The sequence below is a fragment of the Genypterus blacodes genome, unplaced genomic scaffold (assembly GCF_046128005.1).
Source record: "Genypterus blacodes isolate CSIRO-AG114 ecotype Tasmania unplaced genomic scaffold, CSIRO-AGI_Gbla_v1 ptg000043l_1, whole genome shotgun sequence".
NCBI classification, from domain to species: Eukaryota; Metazoa; Chordata; class Actinopteri; order Ophidiiformes; family Ophidiidae; genus Genypterus; species Genypterus blacodes.
Window position 1 is genome coordinate 394,845 of NW_027466856.1, and position 24,929 is coordinate 419,773.

At 48.5% G+C, this 24,929-nt stretch overlaps 1 protein-coding gene across 1 annotated transcript in view; it reads right to left on the reverse strand.

The window, feature by feature from the left end:
• Nucleotides 1-684: 684 nt before the first annotated feature.
• xirp2a (xin actin binding repeat containing 2a) overlaps nucleotides 685-24,929 on the reverse strand; it is a 32,153-nt gene continuing 7,908 nt past the window's right edge. The window contains exons 2-10 of the mRNA XM_076148823.1: nucleotides 21,269-21,368; nucleotides 15,439-15,617; nucleotides 13,428-13,565; nucleotides 12,208-12,294; nucleotides 11,942-12,011; nucleotides 11,468-11,571; nucleotides 1,731-10,938; nucleotides 902-1,035; nucleotides 685-821 (exon numbers count right to left, since the gene is read on the reverse strand). Of these exons, the coding sequence (XP_076004938.1) occupies nucleotides 941-1,035; nucleotides 1,731-10,938; nucleotides 11,468-11,571; nucleotides 11,942-12,011; nucleotides 12,208-12,294; nucleotides 13,428-13,565; nucleotides 15,439-15,617; nucleotides 21,269-21,368 (9,981 nt within the window). The 3' untranslated portion in view covers nucleotides 685-821; nucleotides 902-940. The remainder of the gene's footprint in view (nucleotides 822-901; nucleotides 1,036-1,730; nucleotides 10,939-11,467; nucleotides 11,572-11,941; nucleotides 12,012-12,207; nucleotides 12,295-13,427; nucleotides 13,566-15,438; nucleotides 15,618-21,268; nucleotides 21,369-24,929) is intronic.

The window sequence follows — 24,929 nt, forward strand, 5'->3', positions numbered from 1 at the left end:
CCTTATCTACCTCCTCCTGACTTACATCCTCACCTTCTGCACTTCCTATCTGCCCATCATGCCCATTTACTTTCACTTCCTCGTCCCCTTCTGCACTTTTCTCTCCATCCGCCTCCTTAGGTACTTTGCTCTCCGCCGATACGCCATCATTCCCTCCTTCGGGCTGCACTTCAGACTCCATTTTAGGCTCCTCTTGTGTTGCATCCTCAGCGCCGCCGTTTGACTCTTTGCCGACTGGAGTGGGAGCTGCCTCGGAGGCTCCTGCAGGAGAAGCCGAGGCCTCCCTCTCTGCCGCAGCCTCCTCAGGCCTTTTCTCATTCTCTGTAAAGGAGACGCTCTCTTGCACCTTGTCATTTTCCTGGAGACCATTTTGCACTTTAACTGCTGTATTATCCACCTGTTTCACTAGAGGCTTAGCAGACTGACTGATGGGTTCTTCTTCCTGTTCTGAGTTCTCCGTTGGAGGCCACGGTGGCTTCACCAACTTGATTTCCTCCTCCAAACTGAACGATTTCTTGGGAGAATCTGTTTGAGGGGGCCACACGACGGAAATCTTACTGGTGGACTTTCTGTTTTCGTCTATTGCTTTTTTTGCATCATTATCCTGGATAGTGAGATGTTTAGGATCCATTACTTTCTTCTCAGGCGATGGCGACCTTGCTCTTGTCTTTTCAGCTGAATCTTGGGCGTTCTTTGCATTCCATAGGTCTTTATGTGGTTTCTGGCCGAATCCCTCGTCGTAATTTCCTTTGGCCTTAAACAGTTGCTTGTAGTGTGGCTTGCAGTACATGTGTCCATGGAGAGAGGCGTAGTTACCAAGACTGCAAAAGAGAAAGGAGGCGAGGTTAAAACACAAGTCGAGCAATGAAAAAGTGAGAGCGACAGAATGAAACAGCTTCACCTTAGCTTGCCTCTGCAGTGTTCACAGCGGAAGCAACTTTTATGGAAGTTTTGTTTGTCTGCGATCAGCGACTCCATGGGGTAAACCCTCGTCCGACACGCCCGGCACAGCTCCGACTCTGGAACTCGAATTTTCTGCAAAGATGTCAAAATTTAGACCTTTAATTCAAGAGCTGAGAAACAAAATGACATTGACGTACACGTGCTAAAGCATTTGTTATTAAAAACACATTAGTGTGTGAGTGTTTCCTGTCCTTTTCTTCCCAATTTGGAATGAGCAATTCTCTACTGCTCTCCTCTGCTCAGTTCCCTGACTGACCAGTAGGAGTCAGTAGTAGGACGTCAAGGACTACATTCCTAAATTGTGTCCGCAGGGATGCATTAACATTCCACAAATTGGAAGCAAACCCAGTTGGATATGTTCAAATTTATTTTAGTAATATTTTCAAATGCTGTGGATCCTTGAAGGTGACTGTAATGCACAGATGGAAAATTAGAAGCATTATTCAAGGCATTTTTGAAGCTCTTCTCCTCTGAAGGACATTGAATTCAATGTTACACACTCAAAGCACAAAGCACTGCACCCTACACGTATTAGTGTGCAGTGTGTTACCATCATCACCAGGTGCCAGCACACAGGGGGAGCAGCTTTTTAAAGGAATATGTTTAAAAATGAACGAGCACACATCAAAGGGAATTCTGCAGTATATAAACAATGTCAAATGTTAATGTTCTCCCTTCCGCACAATGCATGTTTACTCTGCGAGTTTTGTTAAACACACCATCACTCCTGTTTGTTTAGTATCCTCATGCTGCACATCCTGGTTTACCCGTCACGACAGTCTGCTGCTGGTGCGTTACGATCTGTGAAGTCCTTTGCTCAGTGACACTGAAGCCCAGATTCTGGAAGACTCCTTGGCTCTCGGCCCAGGACTGCTGGAAGCTCCTCAGCAGCTCCTCTGTGGAGGCCTCAGGGGGGACATCTACAGTTGGAACTCTTCCCTTTACCACATCGGCATAAGACGGTGGGCTGCCACGGGTCACAGAGCTGTCAGAATGCATCTCTGTCGAACTACTTGTCATGTTTCCAAAGTCGTCGATGCTGCAGAATTGCTCTGTGACTGATGTTGTTTCAGAGTTAGCCGTCGGCTCAGCAAGGATCGGCTCTGCTTCTCTTCTTTCTATTTGTTCTCGCAGCTCTTTGGCTGCCTGAGAACCGTGCTCTCCGGTCTCAAACACATCTTTTATTGCTTTAACGTTCAAAATGGGGATTTCATCAGTCTTGGGTGTTTTGGGCTCCGTCTCTGCATCCTCTGTGTCACTCCCCAGCCTCTCTGTGATGATAATGGGCTCTTTCCTGGTGAAAACTCTAGGTTGTGGAGACTCAAATCTATTGACCAGCTTAGACAGGTCCACCCTGGGGAGATCCTCTTTGAGAAGGTCTATGTTCACGCCTTCGGGGACTTCCTCAGCATCAGCCCCGAGGCGCTCAGGGATATCAATGGGAACTCTCCGAGTGTAAACCTTGTTGACCTCCGCTTTCTGGGCCTCCTCGAAGAAAGACTTTTTGTCCCTGACAGTGGACATGGAGTCGACCATTTCCGTCACATCCATGACCTCCTCATCATATCTCTCTTCGTGAGTCTCCCTGCCACTAAATGGAGATGACTGCTCGCTTTCGATGGTAAAAATCTCCAACTCTGTCGCGGGAGGAGGGGGGGTCATGGCGCCAGAGAGTTTGGTCGGGGTTTCCCTCAGTTTTATCACTTTCTCAGAGCGGCTCATGGTGGGAGAGGGCGTGGCCCGGCTGAAATGAGACGTGGGCGTGTACATCTTGCGCAGAGGAGGCGGCGGCGGCGTCCCGACTAACTTGTATGGCGGAGGAGATGGGGTCGCCCTGAGCGGGGAGTCCATCCTCCTCACCGATTCGATGCTGATGAAAGTGGGCGACGGGGTGCGAATGCTGGCCAGCGGGGAGGACACTCTGTGATCTGCCACCTCGCTCATGTCCTGATGCAGTTTGATCCTCTGCGTCTCTACTTTAGATGAGCCGATACTGATTTTGGATATCTTAGCAGTCATCCCACCACAAACATTCCTGTCAGGTTTGGGAGCCACCTGCGGCGGAGACAGCTTCTCACTCTTTTCCACTGTGATCATGCTTTCCTCCAAAAAAGTGAGTTTAGCTCGGACCATATTTTTCACGTAGCTTGTCAGCTCTTTTAACTTCTTCTTACTTTTCTGGCTAGCAATTTCACTCAAGTTGCTCTTCTCCTCCGTGCCCATTATCCAGTCTGGGAATTTGCTTATAACCATCCTCACAGTGTTTGACTCTAATTTGCTCGGCGCGCCTTCGATGTCTTTTATTTGAGCCAGCAGAATCTGCATGATGGCACATTTTTCCGAATCCGTAATGTCTTCCGACTGCTGAGTCTCGTCCTTAATGGCTGTCTTCCCGGCGCCTTTCACTGTCAAATTGCCTTTAAAACCTCCTCCAATCACGTGCGTTTTAGCTTCCGCTCTCTGCTGCTGCTGCTGCTGGGAGATCTTGATTTGTTGTTTCTGTGTATGGACAGCTTCTTGCTTCTGCACCACTCTCTCCGTCACCACCACCTCCTCCCGTCTCTGGCTGTGCTCGGCCTTCACGCTCTGCTGGACGTGCGTGGCCGAGACGTGACCGTGTCCTTGAGGAGTCGGCGAGGGTGCCATCTTCGCCTCCTTCGATACAAAAACAGTAACGGACGGAGAGAGCTTCAGTTCGTCGTCATTCTTTTGCATCTGTTTCCCCTTTTTCACCTGAACCTCCACCTCCGCTTCTTTTGCCTGGTTTTTCACTTTAATCTCCGTTTTGCTCTCGTGTCTCACTGACGTCACCTGGTTTTTTTCCTGAATCACCTTTGTCTCCTTACTCTCCGATACGCTCCCCTTCACCTCGCTCTTCATTGTTTCTTTTTGCCCGGTGACGTCACATTTCTCCTCTTTCTTATCCAACGGAACCTTCAATGTTTTCACCTTGAAACTCGGAGTCACCTTTGGAATCTTGGTGGGCTGAGAAGGAGCCGTCTTTCCCTCTTGTGTCAGCGCCACATTAATATTCTTTGCATCTTCAGCTCTCAATGTGACTGCAGACTGGCTTTGAAGATGAACACTTTCCTTCACCACGCTCTGTGTGCTGGTGACAGACTTGCTGCTGGATTTCTGAACAAACTGCTGCTTCTCTGTGACTAAAGAAGAGGCCACATTAGGACATTGCTGGACTGTAATGTCGCCGGCCTCCTGATGAGCATTAAATGAGGAAAGCGCCTGATTTGTGGCCGTGCATCTTTTAATGGCGTCGGACGAGGCGAGCGTTCTCTCTGAAGACGAGTGCTCGCTGACAATGTGCTTTTTATCTGAGAAAACATTTGAAAGGCCGGCGGCTGATTTCTTATTTATTGCCATCAAAGGCTTGCTCAAAGGGATGTGGGAAGAGCTTTTCTTAGATGATACGTCTTGTGCCAAGAATTCCTCTTTGCAGACGGCCTTAACTTCTTCACGCTTCGCTTTTGTTGTTGTCTCCTCGGCCACTTCTTCCTCGACGCTCTGTGGCACAGAGAGCTCAGGGGTCGCTGCTTGAAAGTGAGCTGGTGGAGACGTGGGAGGGGTTCCTTTACTGTTCTCTGCTTCCTCCATCCTTTGCAGGCGATATCTCTCCTCTGCGAGCATGAGAGGGGTTTTAAACTTGCGGGCGTAGGGTCGCGGCTTCGGCGCCGGGGCAGCTTCTGGCGGAGGGGGCAGTTTGAGGGGAGGGGGGAACACTTTCTTTGGCGGCTGCGGCTGCGTTGTTTCGCTTTGTGTTGCTTTCACAAAGCCAGTGGGTATCTTGGTTGTAGTCGCTGCTGCTGTTGTTTCATATTGACTCCTTGTGCTTGTCTCCACCTGTTTAGTCATTTCCGTTTTCACTTCCTGCACCGTCGCTTCTTTTGTGCTCTCTACTGATGTGGTTTCTTTGACAGGAGGGACATCAGGTGGTGGCGGTGGAGGCGCCGGCTGTTTTTTCTGCCATTTTGGTTTAACATGTATGGGCTGCTTGGGTGTTTCTGGAAGTTTGGGCACTTTGAATAAAGGCTTGCCGATTGGTTTCCCGTGTTTGACTGCGGGAGGGTGAGGAATCGCACCGAGCTCCTGCTGCGAGGGTGGCGGCGGAAGGAAGTCTAGTCCGGCCAGAGGGGGCGGGGTCGGAGGTGGTGGAGGAGGGAAAAATTCTGCACATTCCATAGGAGGCGGCGGGGGAGGAAGGTCATTTTCCTGCCTCATCAGCAGGGAGCTGGACGTCGGGGTCTCGAGCACCGGCGACGGAGGCGGAGGAAGGGAGAGCTCAGACTCTGACGGCGGCGGTGGGGAAGTCAGAGGCGGAGGCGGGGGGAAATGAATCTCCGGCTTCCCCTTTTTGATCAGGCCTTTCCCTTTCATGTCCAGGTTGCGACACTCGCTCTTCATATTCTTGACGCTCTGTTTTGCTGTGACGGCCTTGCTCTCAGTTTTGATGTTCTGCTTTTGCACGGGGGACACCTGCTCTGATGTGCTGACCTGCTGCTTGTGTGTGACGCTTCTCTCCGACACCGTCGTCTGCACGTGTTTGACGATCTTTGTCTCGCTCGTCTGCTTGGTGGAAACGCTCGTCTGCGATGTGTTCTGCGCCTCTTTCACCACATTCACATCTACCGCGGATTTTGGCTCTGTGTGGTCGCTGCTCGTCATTTGCTTCTTTTGTATCATAGTGGGCTTGGGGGCTGTTATTTTCTGTGCGGGCAGCACCTTCTGTTTCACGGTCTGCTCTTTAAGGCTGAGGTGCTGAGAGGTGGTGTTGTCTGTTTTGGCCACAGTAACAGAGTGATCCTCTTGGGTTATTACCTTCGTTTTCATGGATTTGCTTTCGTCGTGCCTCTGTGTATGTTTCTGTGACTCACTGCTCTGAGAGAGGTTTTTAACAGCGGGGGCTGGATTGACTGCTCCACTCTCACTCTTGCCGCCTTGTACGCTTTCATGCTCGGCTTGCTTTGCGGTTAATGGATTTTTTGGTGGCGCTTTTGCTTTCTTGGGAGGATACATGCGTTTTGTATTTGAATACTGTTTCCTTTGCATCAGACACTTTATAGTCCCTTGAACATCACCTTTAACTACCTCCTCTTTTTCCACTTGTGTTTCCTCCTGTCCGTCGTAGAGGGATTTTATAGATGTTTTCACATCTCCCTCGATGCTCCCCCTCCGCCCTGATCCCGGTGAAGTGTTTGGTTCTAACAAGAGCTGGATAGTAGCTTTAACATCCCCTTGTTCGCTCACTTGATACTGGTAAATCTTCTTCTCGCTCGAGGCCTCGTGTAAACTCTGCATGGCCGTGTGAATGTCTCCTTTGACAATCTCCTCTCTTTCCACCTCTTTTACAGCTTGGCTCGCCACCTCCAGAGACTTCAGCGTGCCTTTGATATCACCTGCCACTAAATCTTCAACAGTAGTTTCAGCTTTTGTAGTTGCAGATTTCTCCAGCGACTCCAGCGCACCTCTGATGTCTCCCCTGACGATTTCTGGCTTTTCCATTTCCTTCGCTTGATGCTGAGCCTCCTCCAGTGACCTCAGAGTAGTGGTTAAATTTCCTTTCACCACCTCCTCTTTCTCTATCACTGCTCTCTGATTGACAGCTTGGGTCAGTGAGTCCAGAGCACCTCTGAGGTCACCTTTTATAATGTCCCCTTTCTCAAGGTTGCTGTATGATACAGCCGGCTCCGTCATAAACACTTCAACAATGCCGTGCACGTCACCGGGGAGGATATCGTCCTCTGCCACTGTGCGGCCAATCTGTTGCTGATTTCTCCTCAGTATGAGCTTGGTCTCTTCGACGTCGGCGCCGATAATGTGCTCTTTCTCGACCTTTTCCAGCGTCTCGTCAGGTTCGCACTGCAGCTGTTTCAGGTAATCTAAGGCGCCAGACTCGATGCACGTGGAATAAAAACTGACATTTCCTCTCTCTGTGTCTCCCACTTTTATCCTCTTGGAGTCCTCCCCGTCGGGGTTGGACAGGAGGCGATGTAGTGTTTTGCTGACATTACCTTGAATGATGTCCTCCTTTTCCACGCTGGCGCTCTCTCCTTTATTTAAGAGGGAGTAAATAGTCATTCTCACATCTCCTTTCTCGTCCTCTTGAATCAGAATGCCACGCTTTGAGGAACCCTCGCTCCTCAGGAGATTGTTGATAGCCTCTTGAATGTCACCACGGACGATTTCCTCCTTCTCCAAACCGAGTCCACTCTCCTGGTTAAATAGCCGCTTCACTGTTGTGTTAATGTTGCCCCTCTCCTCTTCATCGATAGTTATGCCCCTCTCTGTGGCCTCCCTGCGGTTCAGAAGGTTCACCATAATGTTGTTGAGATCCCCTCTGATGACTTCCTCTTTTTGGATTTGCGGCTCTTCCTGGTTCATCAGTTTGTATTTGGCCATTCGAATGTCGCCAATCTCATCCGCCTCAATGAGGATACCTTGCGAGTCCACCATTTTCTGACAGTAAAGCTCCTGGAGAGTCTCTTTTATGCTTTTTCCTGTTATTTCCGTTTTTTCCATGCTGCTCTCGTTGAATTCGTAGATAGGAGTGGTTTCGAATAGCCACGTCGTTGTCTTCACATCGCCCTGTGGGATTTCCTCCTTGGTGGCGATCTGCTCAGTGCCGTCCACCTCTTTGATAGTGTCGAGGGGCTGCTTCTCAAAGAGCCACACCGACTGTGTGACGTCCCCCTTCATTACCTCTTCTTTCGTTACCGTCTTCATGTGGTCATATTCTGCGCCGTCGCCGTGGATTTCATCCATCGTGCGCGTCTCAAACATCCACGTGGCTGATCGGACGTCTCCTTTCTGGATCTCGCTCATGCTGACGGTTCTGATGTATTTCTGAGTCTCGTCTGTCTCAAACCTCTGCTTGTTTGTCTTGACGTCGCCACCTTGGATATCTGCAATGGATTTAGCCTTTACTTTGATATCTTCTGCGATTTCGTCCAGAGGTTGTGTTTCAAATCTCCATCTGGCAGAGCTAACGTCTCCTTTGTTAATGCCCTCTTCAGTCACGGCTTTGATAACATAGACCTCTTCTGAATCTCTAATTGAATCCAGCGGCTTAGTCTCAAATAGCCACCGGGCCCCAACCACATCACCTCTCATGATTTCCTCCTTTGTAACTGTGGTCACTTCATGATAGTGGCCCTCTTTATCTCGGATGGCGTACAGCGGCTGATTTTCAAACATCATGGTGTAATTTTTCACGTCTCCCCTCTCCATTTCATCCCTGATGACACTAGTCAGCTTTGAAATGTCGGTCTCTGTGGACTCCTGTTTGATTCGATCCAGAGAGTATGTTTCAAAAATGAAGCGACCTTGATCGACGTCGCCCCCCTGCACGTCTGTCACGGTGCGGACTTCCCGCGCGTCTGTGGAATCTTCGCAAATCGCGTCGATCGCCTGATTCTCAAACTTCCAGGTGCAGTTCACCACGTTTCCCTTCTGAATATCCTCAACCTGCTGTGTCTTCAACCGCTGCATTGTCTCCCCGGAGGTGGAGCTCATGATGTCGGAGGAGCGATTCTCAAAGATGTACTTCATCCTGGAGACATCCCCTGATTGGATGTTGATTTCTGTAACCCTCCTGAAAGAACCGGCGTCCTCACCTGTGAGGTTCTCCAGATTCTCTGTTTCGAAGAGGAAGCGGGCCAGGCGGACATCTTTTCCTTGTATGTCATCTTGGTTCACAGTGCAGGTTTTCAGAATCGTCTCAGACTCCGACTCTGTGTGGTCTCGTATATTATCCAGGGTCTGGGTCTCAAAGAGCCACGTGCAGGTTTTCACGTCTCCTCTTTGCATTTCCTCCACGTCGACTTCACTCTTCTCTGTCTTTTCATACAAAACGTCCATCGGCTGGGTCTCAAAAAGCCACCTGCAAGTTTTGACGTCTCCTTTCTCTATTTCAATGCCTTCCTTAGTTTGGTGCTCCTCCTCCTCGTCGAAGAACTTAATGGTGTCCAGCGCTTGAGTTTCAAATAACCATTTGGCTGTTTTGACGTCTCCTGACTCGATCTCCTGCTTCGATATGCCCTTTATGATCTGAAACTTGTTAATACTCTCGTCAAACTCGTCAATGGGGCGTGTCTCAAACATCCACCGGCAGCTCCGCACATCTCCTTTCACAATCTCCTCGCGCCTCACGGTCTTCACCTCGTGGTAATGGCCAGAGCTGTCTTGCATGGCGTACATCGGGGTGGACTCAAACAAAACTTTATTAGATTTGACCGAGCCGCTGGTTACGCCCTCTACTTGGATCTTCTGTGCGCCCTCACATTTACTTAAATCCATACTTTCAAATCTTTCTTTATAGTTTGTGACATCTCCCTTATCGAGAGCTTCCATGTTCACAGTTCTTGTTACGGACTTCTTTTCTTCCCTTATGTTTTCCAGTGGCTGGCTCTCAAACACCCACTTCTGGTGTCTCACATCGCCCTTTTCTTCTTCAGAGGCAAACGTTTTCTGCAGTTTGCCAACTTCATTCAGTTCCTTCAGATTTTCCATGGGCACTGTCTCAAATAGATATGTTGCCGACCTAACATCGCCTCCCACAATCTCCTCTGAGTGCAAAGGGCGAGCATTGGCATTATCTTTCAGAGAGTCCATAGGCTGAGTCTCAAACACCAGGCAATGCTTCCTCACATCAGCTCCAATTATTTCCTCCCTTTGCTTCATGGAACTCTCCCACTCCTCATCCTTAATGGTGTCCAGTGTTTTTGTCTCAAAAAGCCACCTCCCTTTGTTTACACCACCTTGAGCGTTGTCCTCCATGGAAATACCGCAGATCAGTTTCACCTTGGCTGGGTCTTTGTTGATCATATCCATCGGCTGGGTTTCAAACATCCACCGCGACGTTTTCACATCTCCTTTCTCCGTCTCCTCCCTGCGAATGGTGGTGATCTCCAGCATCTCCCCGGAATCGCCCCTGATGACACACATGGGCTGCGTCTCGAACCTGCGTGTGGTTGTCTTCACTTCCCCTTTGATCTCCTCCAGCTCAGACTTCAGGCTCAGGAAGTGGCTCTCTTCGATGGTTTCCGTTTTACCAAGGGAATCCAGATGTTGGGTCTCAAAGAGATACCTGGCAGTTTTCACATCTCCCCCGGTGATGTCTCTCTCACCGTCGACATCCCCTTCTAGCTCGTCTTCTTGATAAATTCTATTAAGACAATCCAGTGGCTGCGTCTCAAAGAGCCAGGTAGCAGTGCGGACATCTCCTCTGGCGAGCTCATCCTGTGTTTGAGACTGATCAGTGGGATCGTGTGCCTCTGTCCCTAGAACGTCTATGGGCTGAGTCTCAAACATCCAAGCTGTGAATCGGACATCTTTGCCAGCAATAATTTCCTGCTGGGCAATGTTCCTCACCTCATTCTCATCCGGGGTGTCATCTTTGATAGTATCAAGCGGTTTGTTTTCAAACATCCAACGCATGGACTGAACTTCTCCTTTAAGGATCTCGTCCCACTCTATATATTCTCTGTCTGGGCTCAGGGACCTAGGGCTGCCTTCATTTTCAAACAGATAGCACGCCTGCTGCACATCTCCCACAGCCTCCTCGCTATCCAGCTCTTCCACTTCTGCCTCGCTGAGTTCGTTCAGGTAGTCTGCTTCCAGGTTCTTGCGAACCTCTGGGTGTATGTGCTTGTAGAGGCGCTTCAGTTCAGCCTTGCTTTTCTGTGTGAAGTGTTGCTCCTTATGAGCTGTGTACTTCTGGGAGGCCTCGTCGTTCGACTGGGAGTAGATGGCGTAATCCGGGACTTCCTGTGATACCTGTAGGAGGTCTATGGGTGGGGGAGGGAAGTGATCCGTAGTCTCATAAGCTACTGAGGAGGCGGAGGCTAATGATGAAGAGGCAGTGGCAGATTTGACAGTGGAGGAGACGTCATAGCTACTCATCGCGGAAGCTCTGGTGGACTGGTTACCTGGTGTCCACTGAAACTGACTGTAATCCACATCAACCTGTGGTTTGCAGGAAGTTTTGGTTAAGGAGAAAAGAGCAGTGAAAGTTGTGTAATAGTGAGAAATCCTGGTAATGTACAGAATTATCAAGAATAAAAAGTGAGGAATGTCAAATAAAAACCCTGGATCGGATTATATTAGTTGTAGGATTTTTGCGGTTGAGTCAGAATCTGTGGATTTTTGAGCATTTCCCAAAGCTTTGAGCAAAAGTAAAGATAGAAACACATCTTTTGAATGTAGCAGAAAGAAGAAGCAGGCAGAGACTTATGGGCAGTGCATGTTTCTCATTATTATGTTGGATGAAATATTCATTGAGGATCAGAGTAACTGTGTAGAGTCATTTACATTCTATTTCAGGCCTGGTTTTCCTTTGGTGAATAAAAAACTCAGAGTCACTGGCTGAGTAATGACACAGTCTTTTATCCAATCCAATCTGCTTCATGTGAAATTGTGTTTTTTTGAATCTTCACGCTGATACCCTCATCGAAAGATCCAAAGTATTATTTGGACAAACAGACGACATAATCACCTTAATTTGCTTGGCTGGCGCTGCTTCTTCAATCGTCTTCTCATAGTGCTGCTTCAAAGCCTGAGTGGAAACCTTGGGCAGGTCCTCTCCTCCGACGAGCATAACTGAATTAGACACGAGAAGAAGGTTGCCTCATTAAGTCGTTCACGGTGCGGGAGCTCAGGGGGATTGCAAGGAGAAATAAATCATTTCATTAAAAACCTGAGTGGTTTTCATTCTCTGAAACCATGCAACGGTGATTGTCCAATTTCCACTTTCCAATATTTTACCGTCCCGACTTTGCCCTTGATTAGATTTTCTACCACTGCACTGAGAAGAATATCATCCTCACACCGACTCATTTTCACAGCTTTTCCCGTAATTCCGCCAAAAGAGGGGAAGCATAATTAATGTACAGGACACTGGCAGAGCTGTTGTGAAGAAGAAGTGTAATTTACAACCTGAAATGCAAGAGCAGAATAACACCATTCCGACCTGTTTCATTGTAATGGTTTCCGCAACTGGCAGCCACGTTGTTATGGTGGACTCTTTCATCATGTGTTATCTGCGAAAAAGAGGGGAAACCATCAGTGAAATTGCGAAAGACTTCTATCAGGGAGCAAAAAGCTTCAAATTGGGGTAATTTTCAAAAAAGGGAACGTAAATTGCACCAAAAGTGCAGGCTCCGATTCAGTCACTAAAATCTGTCAGGCTTTCAGTCATAGCAGCTGATGACATATGCCGAGGGTAACATGCAGTACCTCTTGGTGATCGTGAAAGGTGGTTGTGGCTGGAACGACCTCTCTGGCACTGCTTCTCACCGTCACCTCCGAGGAGCTCGACATCTCCTGGCGAATGGTGAAAGAAACGGGGGGTAATGTGAAGACAGTAAATCCCTCACTGCAAACACACACACGGGCGCGTGCGTTCACGACACCAGCTGTAAGTAACAGCGGGCGAGTAAGTCATTTTTATGTTGTGAGAGAAGTTCATAAAATCCATCTGTGACCGCTGACAAATGCTTTTCCATTAGAGTTTCTTCCCAGAGAATAACTTTGTTTTTGAAGGCGGCGGAAATACAAAGCGTTGAGTCACGAAAAAGCCATTTTCCTGGGATATGCATGCAATGTGGATGACATTTGAGGTTGCATTGTGAAAGCTACACAGGCAGGAGAGCTCTGTCCATCTGAAGACACTTTTGTCGCTCGCCTTTGACACCTGGGAGCAGAAAAAGGAGTTTAACAGCATGAGAGGAATGAGAGCATGAGAGCATGAGAGGAAGGCCCCATATGTGTCCCTCTCCCTGTCCTGCATGTTACATTTAGTATTCAGCAAGCTGCCTGTGCGCTCAATGAAACCGCTCTGCTTCCTGGCTGAATGAGCACAGAGGGGGAGGGAGGGAAATGCGTGTCGGGGTTGGAATCGACCTTACTTCACTGAGATTTCGCCGCCCTCCCCCTTGTGATAGTCCGACACATCGCTCTGGAATTTTCCTCACGCGCAGCATGACAGCGCCCAGATAGATGAAGAAAAGTTCAATCCGCTCGCACCCTTTGATTCGACCCCGAGCGAGGAAGACATCGGCGGCGGTCTCGAGTCGGTAACGACTTCGTTTTTACAATAACAGCAGCAGCGGGAATGTAAATCAGCCCTGAGGCGTCTCACATACTGTATTTCTCTATGGCACACACACGTTGCCTGTGGAGAGGAGGAAGAGAGAAATCCCCCCCTCGTCATCCTCACTCTCTTTGACAACTCATTATCTAGTGAGAGCGGAACGTCTGACGATATCTCACTTCCTCCTCTGAAGCTTCCTCAAACGAAATGCAAACGTGTGATTCGTGGGCAGAAAGTGTGTGTGTGTGTGTGTGTGTGTGTGTGTGTGTGTGTGTGTGTGTGTGTGTGTGTGTGTGTGTGTGTGTGTGTGTGTGTGTGTGTGTGCGCGCGCGCGTGCGTGCGTGCATGCGTGTGTCTACAATACCTGGACTGATCTCTGCTGGAAGTGGAACTGGGTGACGCTGCTCTGGGAGGAGGAAGAGGCGAACTCCTGGTTCTCAAACTGTCTCTTCACACTGGCCAGGCCTCCGGGCAGCGAGCAGGCTTCCGACTCGTCCATTATCTATCAGCCAGGGAAAACAGACAACACCAATCACAGCAGGAAAATCCCATCTGTGTGTGTGTGTGTGTGTGTGTGTGTGTGTGTATGATAGCTGAAATATGCTCTAATCCCAGAGTTAAGGGGGGATTTAGATGGTTGGCTCTGACCCAATATGAGCCTCGGCCACTATTGTTTTTACACATGTAATATTTTGGTTTATGCTAATGTAAGAGAAGAGATGCCAACGATTCCTCTAGCAGCCTCTAGGGGGGAGCAAGGACCATTAGATCTCACCTTGACTAATGCTGAGTCAAGGTATGGAGCTGTCTTTGACACAATATAAATCATAATCAGTTATATGATGAGGTAATAATGTATATTTTGTGCAGGATTTGCAGAAATAACAAAGATAGAAGGATGAACTTTAATGGCTTTTTTGTTCCCTCTATCTGTCTTAAGCCACGCAGTGGGAAACTTCAGCGGACTGTGGTTCTGCACATTATTCTGGTTAATGGAACACAAAGTGGCCAGAAAGTCCAAGCCTTTATCCGGCGAGGAAAATAAAACATTCTTAAAAACTGTTTACTGCTTTGAAAAAGGGAAACGGACGTGAATAAAGGAGGATCCTGTCCAACACGCCGACTCCTTCTCACAATTCTCTTTCTCACTATACGCTCCTATTCGAACCTGTCAATTACTGTCCTTTCCTGCTGTGTATGAAGGTTTCTGCATGTATAGAATCTGAGGAAAGGCATTATACTGCATGTATGTGTCCTCCTCCCTTTGTCCCCACTAACCCACAACTTCTATAAGGTAAAAAATCGGTTCAGAAATTCCTTTTTAGATTATATGTGTGGAGCAGAAGTTGATGCTCAGCTGTCTCCTCCATGCAGGAGGTGGCGTGTCACGCTCTGTAAACCTACAGCGCCGCTATCTGATGGATGACAGGACACAGACATGCTGGATATTGATTATTTATGACCTCCGGGGGCGACAGAATTGAGGAATGGGACGCGGCATCCTGGAATAAAATGTTACATTCCGCTGTTTACCCTTCAAAGTCCCGAACCTTTGAGCAATAACCATCAAAGCATCATTAATTTGTCGGGATTGAACATTTGCCTATTAGCTGTAAGATTAAAAGACACGGCTGTGGGGCTTTTAAGGCGTCTCTGCCACGCCCACACAGATAAGAATAACATTTGTATGTTTGTAAATGAGTTCCATTAAGTTGTTAGCTGTAAGTAGTCGCCATTCTTTACAGAGAAAGACGTAGGAATGTTCCAGTTCGCAAGAGTTTATTTTTACAAATTAGAGCTGACTTATTGTAATGGGCCCGGCTTAATAACTACTCCCACAATAAATGAGTGGATTTATAAAGAGCAGGATGTGCAGGCAGGCTTTTCAGAGCCGCTGATGGCTTTTTGTCCTCCGTCATGACTAATGACTTCAAGGAAACTTTAAGTTAAACAGAAGTTATGTTTAAAAGCATACTGACGTGCTGATCTGCGGGTTTATTTGCATCCACTGGAAAATGCATTCTTCTGGTGTGTGTGTGTGTGTGTGTGTGTGTGTGTGTGTGTGAGTAAGTCCATATGACACACACTCTTTTGGCTGCATTTTCTGAGAGATTTTGAGATATTGTTGAAATTCCAGGACAAGTTTGTGATCAAGATGTGGACAAAATGGACGTCCCCATACGAGGACAAAAAAACAACAACATATCATAAATGATTTCTGGTGTTTTTGGACGGTCTTAATTCAAGCTAAAAGTTTGAGAAATCTTCACCAAGTTTGGGCTAGTTTCATAATGGAGGGGGGCGGGGCATCTTTGCTGAGGTGGACCTAAGCCTCAGGGCTGTTCTGTGACTGTGCGGTGAAGTCATGGTCTTACCGCGGCGGAGGAGGAGGAGGAGGAGGCGCTCGCTTCCTTCTTGGACACGGCGGCCTGGTACATGGCCAGCCGCTCTTTCACCGACACCTGTTCGGCTCCCTGGTCCTGTTCGACACCGTTCCCTTGGTTGGGCTCTTCTTCTGTATGTCCAGACCCGGATCTACCGGCGCCGCCTGCAGCTGCAAAACACACATACGCGCAGGAGTTAATGCTGGATAGATGATTTGTGTGATTAATGTTCATACACCTCATCTCTGCCTCCAAAGCTCAGGTGATATTTACCGCCGTCTCATTAGTCACACTTTGGAAGGTCAATGAAGACACATCTATGCCATTTAATAATGAGACCTCTGGTACATTTCTGTAAATGCACTGAGGGATCCAACTTTATAAATAATGTACAAAGCCATTCGCCATTCAAAGCCATTGTACCTTATCTGCACCACATTATATTTAATAAGTCAGGATGTGTTAAGGTTTTTTGTTCATTCTGCTCACTCCTTCTGTTCAATTTCATTGGCGTGAAAACACTTGAGACCCTGCGGTGTTCAGGGGCGAACGGACACAATATAGAAGAAATGCTGGAAGATTTATCAATCAGAATATATGACAAGCCCTAGTGCTGCTGGACTCGTCCCTGTGGATAGCCAATTAGAGAGCGTCATTGATTTTACATTTGCCTTTTCTGTGTAACAAAGCAGCATTAAGCCCTCGGAGAAGATCTGTGTTACAGCTCAGCAAACTCCCACACTGGACCTTTTAGCTCCTGGCATGTTCTCTCTCCGCGCGGGTAACAACAGTGTGGGATGAAAGGACACCCGACACAGAATCACTCTCTCATTATATACTCACCCTCTAACCTTTTGACATTCTCAAATCCTCCTTCTTGTTATGTTTTCACATTGGGGCGGCTGAGTTTGCACCACATTGCACGCAGAAGCATAACTTTGGCATGAAATGCAGGCCGGCGTTGGGTTCTATTTCAGATGGTGGTCGTGTTTATTCTGTATTTTTCTTGGCTTTTAACTACATGTGGGCCTAATGAAGCCAGGGGCAGAGATTCAGAGATGAGAAATTTGCACCCTGCTGTGCGAGCTCGCCACTTATAGAATCTGTTATCCAAACATCATCAGAATGAACGAAACCAAAAGCCTGCCGGGTCGGATTCAGATACCGTGTGACAAAATCATCTTCCACTCATTCCGTCAATGTTAGATTCCCGCTGCGGCATGTTGATGTGAGCAATAACTAAAACAACAGGCATGTTGAGGCAAGCAATAACTAATACGGCATCATCTGCAAATAAACACATATCGGTCCGACATCCGATACCTGAGAGTTTGCGCTGTAACCCGACGCCCATGCGAAGACATAAACGCGGGGATAATGCCTTTCCTTTATCGCCGAGGGGATAAGAGCTCACGTCATAGTCTGTGTGTGCTGTCAGAGAGGAGACAAGGGCTTCTGGTGTCAGCGCCGGCTTCTGATATGTCAGTATGCAAAGCTCCCATAACATGGAGGTGAGCTAACCGAGTTCCACCGAGGAAGGAAAAATAGAACCCGGCCTTTTTATAAACCGCCTGTCTGCAGCGTCACGTTCTCTTGTTACGTGAGCGAGAGAGAGAGAGACTGAACGGAACGGGGACATAAAATTCAAAGATTTGTAATTAGAATGCAAAGGTTTCACTCCATTCTAACACTTTATTATAGTCTTCCACCCAACCTCTCCCCCTTGTTTTCACTGAGGCACATCTCTCTGTTCTCAGTCTATTCATATCAGACAAACCGTCCTCACAGATTCGTATCATTTCAGCTCAAATGCATTTTTATAGCTGTGACCGGGCGACTGTGTCTTCCTGCCGTAGTAGCTTCTTATCTGCCCCGACACAAGCAGCGTGGCCGGGTAGGGGTCAGCGGGAGTGGGAGGAACGGTGGGAGGGCCACTCTGCCACTGGTATGCGCGACTCAGCGGCTATATCGAGCCGAGGCGAAGGGCCGTTGACCCGCCTGTCACTGCTGCATGCGCTGAAACGATCGGAACGGTAAAAAAACTGGGGGGGAGGTGAAGGGAGATAACGAAGGAGCGAGAGGCAGATCGGTTCAGCCTGGACGAGAGAGCGAGAAGTAGCTCGACGCCGGATCTCAGCTCGCAGCGTCGGTGTCAGGCAGAGGCCGCGTCGTAATCACAGAGGTGTCACCGCCTCTCTCCGGGAACAGGAGCCCTTAAGCGACACAATTTTCAAGCCGAGCGCACGCTGACCGAGTCTTTTTCGGTCCGGTTAAGGTTTGACAGGGGGAGCTGGGAAAAAAAGAGCAACACTAATTGAAACGTCAGCTGTTGGAAAAAGAGATTTGTTCCGTACAGACGGAAGCGAAAACAAGAGCAATAATTGAGCTGTCAAATCTTTCAAAAGAAGTTCTGTACATAAGAGGCCACATTGCCTGCAAGTGCTTCCTTATGCCAGACTAAGCACTTTGTCTCCAATTTGCTTTGCTTTCAGAATCTCCCAGATCCGATAGCTGCTCCTTATGTCTGGCAGAAGGGGAACGGGAAGACTCCCATGCATGTTTAATGACAAATCCGCAAAGGAATCACAGAAACGCGGCGCCGTACAGATGTAGCTCTTAATGTCACGTCACAGTCGCTTCGTCTTATTTCTCATTTCACACCAGGGACTTCTCTTTATCTCCTGCTCTGGGCACATCAAAGCATTTCATTATCAACCAACAGCCAATCCTTCTACTGAAGCTTCAAGACGTGAAAATCTCTCTATGAAGCTGTAAGTCAACCTTCAAACGCCGATAATCCAGAAGCGCTGCTCACCTTCTTTGACAGCGACGTCCCGCTCTTCTCTACTGTAGAATCCAAACGGAACACAAAGAGGCCTGGAGACTCAAAGTGGCCTTGGTCTTAAAGCTCAGAGAGAGACGGTGTAGCGTGGAGACCAGCTCCAGCAGTGCGCTCCACGACTCAGTGGGGCCTCGGCATCCAGTGACAGCTGATTTTATTTTAGAAGTTCCCCTCCGTAAAAAAAATAAAAACAGGATGGAGTCGGGGGGGGGGGGGGGGGGGGGGGGGGGGACAGGGGGGACAGGGGGGGGGAGGGGGAGTTGGACGCTTCTGGCTTTATTTAGACCGCTGAGGTACCCAACATGCCCTTAACCTTAAGTCACGACCCAGCTTTATGAAGACAGACGCCCCCCCGCTGTCTCACTGACTTCATCCTTCACTGACACAACGGAGAGCAGCGAGGATGTTTGGCAGATGAGGTAATGCGCTTGTTCACGAGGTAAATATCACGCGGTTATTAAATATCAGGCCTCAGCACACACAGTAACACACACTGCTTCAAGGAGAACTAGAAGGCACCACGGAGGGCTCATACCTGCACCAAGGCCGGACAGAACCTCCAATTAAGACTCTTAATTAATAATCTTATGTGGTTTGATGAATAAGCCACGCCTACTATGTGTTAAGATTATGTGACTATCAAGTTATGTACAAAGGGGCGTGGCCTATATGAAGTGATGTGAAAGGACCCAATGAATCCAGGAAAAAAAGGAAGTTTGATTCTCTGACTTACAGTTCAAAGTTACAGGACAAAAGTGGCTGTTAGAGCGCCACCACCAGGCTGAATGCTGCTAAAAGCGAGACAAAAGAACGCATAAAAAGACATTCAAATTCAAATCAAAGTGTATTACATTAAAGTGTTCTTTGATGGCTTTAATAGCAAACTTAAATGGCTTCATCAGGAATGTAAAGGAATGGTCTTTGTGTGCTTTGATCAGCTGGTGTGTCTGAACAGTTTGTACTCAACACGTTCACCATGTCACTAACCCGCTATTTCACAATACAGGCCTTGTTTATGCTTTTTGCTTGAGATGAATATTGAGTTGGCTGCGAAAGGAATGGCTTTGAGTGTTTTTTTCAAAGGGGCGAATTCATTATAAGAGTAGATATAGTATGAAAACGGTGTGATTCATGCGAGAGATCTTTGCTTTTATTCACACACTCTGCCTACCACCACAAGGCCTTTCAACCTTTTTCAAATACAACTCGAAAGGAGGCCATTTCTGCCCGAGAGCGCCAACATGAAAACCCTCAACAATTAAGGAACCAGAGAACGAGGTGAGAACTCACATCTTTCTGTTACCCTTTCTCTCCACCTCTTTCATGTGTGGAGTGTTAATGGGGCCAGACTTTGCCCCGCGGCGAGGGCCAGGCAGCTCTCGAATGTGACCTGCTGTTTAGAGCGAGCGTGTGATCAAACGCCCCCTCGAGTCTCTTTTACAGCCTATTTACCTGATATGTTCACACACATGGTGAGGCAGACCTTTTGCGAAATTGTTTCTGCCCATATTATTGTTCCTGATCATCGCTGTTTACTGGCAAAACACGAGGTGTGTTGTTGTTGTCGTCCGCCTGCTCCCGCCCGGTGAGCCGGCGTTGGCAACACATCGACCAGACAAAAGCGCGGTTATCAGGCTGCTGGAGAAGCTGCACTCTGCTGATAATCCCCCTGCTACTGCACATGGATTTCCTGTTCTGAAAGTGGAAAATAAACACACTCCTGCTGAATGCCTAATGAAGCGCCTGAGAAAAGCCAAAACTCAAGTCCAGAGTCAAAGATTTAACCAGGAATATCTCATATAAAGTGTTAAGATAAACATAACACAGCTTGGATTAGTAAGACTTTTAATTTGTAGATCCTCATTGATAATGTAGAGACAGGCTTCAGTGAGAAGATGGAATATTCCAGAAACAGCAGCAAGAGGCAAGTAAACAACTCAGCCTATTTAAAACTGCAGCAGTGTGGAGGTTTAGTGGCGAGCTTTACATTCGCTTAGGGTGTCGTTGCTGTGCCGCGGTGCTTTATTTAAACACGGCGGCACCTGAAGCCCCCTCAGCACCCCCCACGCCCCCCGCACCCCCCTCAGCCCCCCCGCCGCATCCGTCTGCGTCGCTTTGACTCGGCAAATCATGCGGCATTGTCAGCGACGACGGATTGTCAGCTCGCGAGTCAAAAGTCATCGCTCAATCAAGACGGCGGGGGGGAAGCGGTGAGGTGAAGGTCGCCGACGGCAACCTCTAATTTTAGACGCGGCGGAGATTTATGGGAGCAGGGGACGACAGCAAACCCGCTATGAGCTCAGGTGGAGGTAAGATGTGCTCTTAGATGGTGCGCTTCTGTGTGTGAGTGTGTGTGTGTTTCTGTGTGTGTGTTTCTGTGTGAGCGAACAAACTCTTTTATACTGGATGTGTTTGCATGTGTGTGTTTTATACCTTGCTTCCACTTTGGTGGAACTTTGTTACTGAACCCACCATTGTTGAATCTTTCTCTCTCTCTCTCTCTCTCTCTCTCTCTCTCTCTCTCTCTCTCTCTCTGTACACAATGTATACGTGTTGCCCTCTTTTCTGTGTTATTCATGTGAGCTCTATCTGCTGCTATCAGCGGCGGCGGAAAACAAACTGGAGTTAGCCGCCACCGCCGCTGCAGCTGCACTATCGCAGTAATGGAACTCCAGTATCTGAGCGAGCCCTCTGGTTCCCATTTACAAAAACCTGCCGGGGAGGAAACCTTATCTGGCCAGGAACAATCCAGCTTTCAACCGCTGCTCTGTGCCAAATGTTTATCACAGAGAACAAATGGGGCAGCCTGTTACATGAGCCAATACGGAGCAATCAGGCAGCTCGGCCGCCTATCGTCTAACTGTGCAGCACAAAGCTCTGAAAACTCGCTTTAGAAAGTTTATTCAAAACGTGAAAGACGCCTCAACTTCAAGATAAGAGGTGAAAATACAGGAGGGGAAGGAGAGGCCAGGTACTTACCAGGGCTGGGGTCCATGTTCTGTCCTGCTGAGGGCTCCTGCTGAGAGAGGCTGCTGGACGTCACTCGTTTGGACGGGGAAGTGTGGACGGCTCTCACTTCCTGCTAGAGAGAGAGAGGGAGATAAAGAGAGAGAGAGAGGGAGAGAGAGAGAGAGAGGGAGAGCTATCAGAGGAAACACCTGTGCTTTCTCAACGGAGAGATGAAGGGGTGATGCTGTGGGTCGCCAAAACCGGCTGGGTTTGTCTGAAAGGACTGTACAAACACACCAGCGCCTACACACACACAAGCATACACACACACACACACAGGCGCGTGCAGAAATGAGGATACAGATGCGACCACGCATAACCTAAGCATGACAAATGAGACACCCGAGTGTGTGGTGGCATTAAGTGCTGAATTCCAGTGAAATATTGTCTTGCTGGATGGGGTGATGGAATGTCTGTCATCCGGGCGATGCACACACACACACACGCACACACACACACACAGACACACACACACACACGCGCATAAGCACAAACACATCTGCGGCTACAAACACATGCGACCTTGAGCGCAATGTGCAAAGTAAAGTTACAGCAAACAGAGCGGCGGGCTGAATTTTAATCAGCTCGCTCTCTAACCGAAGGCGTCGCCGTCAAACTTCCTCCTGGTGAACGGGGCGACGCTGGTAAACGCTCCGTCCTTGCTTTTCCCTTGGAAGCATTTTGTCAAAACTTAGAAGTCGCTCGCAACAACACACTTATTCAGCTGCGAATAGTCCCTATGGGGGAACAAACACCTGTGAGTGTGTGTGTGTGTGTGTGTGTCTGTGTCTGTGTTTATGTGTGTGTGGGTTGAATCTCCCACTGTATTTGCAAATCAAATGTATTCCCCATAGCGTTCCTTTGACAGCTTCTCACTGGGCGTCAGCGCTGAGTGGCAACAAACACACACACACACACACACACACACACACACAAACACACACACACACACACACATATACACACACACACACACACATACACACACACACACACACACACACACACACACACACACACATACATACACGACGCTCAAGTCTACACATGAGAGAGCCAAGTTTCATCCTGGCACCCTTGGTTGTAAACGTAAACAGACACATACACACACACACACACACACACTCTCTCTCCTTCTCCATGCTGAAGGTGTCGACCATAATTTCAGATGCAAAGCAAAGAACAAAACACTGTCCTCAAAATCCCATTTAACAAATCCCCCCTAAGACATGCATGATCATTTGCATACTTCCACAGTATCTCACACAGACACACACACACACACACACAGACGAGCGCGCACACAAGCACACGCACACGCACACACACTCACATACAAAGTGCAAAACAGTGTAAACACAATCTCTCTGAGCTCCTGTCTTCCTCACTGTCAGGAGGACAGAGTCCTCCATCTCTCTCTCTCTCTCTCTCCCTCTCTCTCTCTCTCTCTCTCTCTCTCTCTCTCTCTCTCTCCTCTCTTTGTCTCTCTCTCCTTCTGTCTCTCTCTCCCTCTCTCTCCTCTCTCTCTCCTTGTCTCTTTCTCTCCTCTCTCTGTCTCTCTCCCTCTCTTCTCTCTGTCTCTCCTTCTCTCTCTCTCTCTCTCTCTCTCTCTCTCCTTTTCTCTCTCTCTGTCTCTCCTCTCCCTCTCCCCTTCTTTCTCTCTCTCTCTCTCTCTTTCCGTCTCTTTCTCTCTGTCCATCACTGTCACTCAATCGCTGAAACAGCACACCAAATGAATCTCAAATCACTGCTACATCTACAAGCTTGTCACAGACACACACACACACACGCACACACACACACACGCACACACACACACACACACACACACACACACACACACACAAATACCAAGCCAGCAGCTAACCGCGACTCCCCGGTGCTCGGTGTGTGTCTGCTGATATTAAACGGTGCTCACGGTGTTTTGTCTACATTATGGTGTTTGTTTGCTACGGAGGTGATTAAACACACAGTGAGAGTATTTTCAGGTGTGTGTGTGTGTGTGTCTGTATGTGAGTCTCGGTAATAATAAAGGATGAATTTACATATTTATCACTGCCTGTCCCTAATAAAATGCAACTGGTGTTTATTAGGAACATGAACTGGCCTCAATAAAGGAGCTGATGTTCTTCACACACTCCTGTACACACACACACTCCTGTACAAACACATGTGTGAGTGCAGCAGCTGGGAGATTAAACATTAAACACACTTGAGCGCAGAGTGTTAAAGGTTGTTTCCCTGATGAAGAATCCTCCCCTCACATCCATCCATCACCATTTAGCGTCTGAACCTTGGACCTTCCTCCTCCTTCCCCCTCTTCCGTCTCACCTGGACGCCGGCCCTGGACCTTCATGTGGGCTGAAGGGGGAACCATCACTTCTTCATCGCCCTGACTCTTCTTCTTATGATATCTGCGGTGAATCCTCTATGAGAGTTGACTAGAGCGGCAGCATGTGTAGCAGATCAGCTCCCCCAGCTGCTCACGCTGACAGACAGAGCTTCAGCTGCTCTACGTTCAACTGAAGCTGCCATATCAAACATTTTACCCCAGTTACATTAAGTTGTTGGGTTGTTTGGTATGGAATCGATCGCCGCCTCATACTGTAGATGTTTATGTTCCTGTGGACCTTCAGGCTGCTAATGCCAGCTGAGCGGGCTATGAACCCACAGCATTCTTTGGAGGGTTTTGCAGACATTCAAGCACCTATAGAATCGACCCAGAACCATCACAGCAGCCTGTCTCACTCTACCTGTGATGCAAGATAAAATATAGGCGAGGGGCCGCAGTTAATCATTTTCCCCAAATCGAAGTCTGTGACGTTACGCCGTCTGACGCAGCCATCGGCGCTGTCAAGCTGGGAGCCTCGGCCATATGTTCCCTCTGGCTCAGGCTGCCACCGAGGAAGAGAGGAGGAGAGGAAGAGAGGAAGCAACAACGGGGGATGGGGTGGTGAGCGTTGTGTGTGTGTGTGTATGTGTATGTGTGTGTGTGTGTCTCCAACAGGCTGACAGAGTTAATAAGGGACTGTGTTCGCTGAAATCTGTCTAAACGTTGCCAGCCTGTCACAGGAGATAATCCCCGCGAAAAAGAAGAAGAAGAGGAAGAAAAGGGAGAAAAAAAGGAAAATCACTGAATCCTCTTTAAAGAAGCTGGTCTAATGAAATCAACGCCGCCCCATCTGGGACCGCTTGGCGCGCGACATTAACGCCGACAGATCCCGTCGACAAAAAAGGCCAGAGAAAGAACTCTGACACACTGAAACCATGGTAACAAGGAAACGGTAATAAACCCAGAGTGAGACTCGGGGAGGTGACGCAGTGACACCCCTCCACCTCCAGATGGGCACCTATTAGGCGGAGACATCGGCACCGCCAAGACTGCGGGAGGCTCTTTGACATTTGGCGGCATTCTGCCCTGATGGTCTTTTGTCAGGCGCTGACATATTCGCCGCCGGTAAGTCGGCTAACAACCCGTGCTCCCGCTCGGCGACTCGGTGGAGTTTAATGTGAAGGGTCTCTGAGGAGGAGCTGTCCACCTCTTTCCCTCTTTCCCTCTTAAACCTGTCCTCCCTGTGTCCCCTTGCATCCCGCTGCCGCCACGCAAACTGCCACTCTTAATACCTCACTC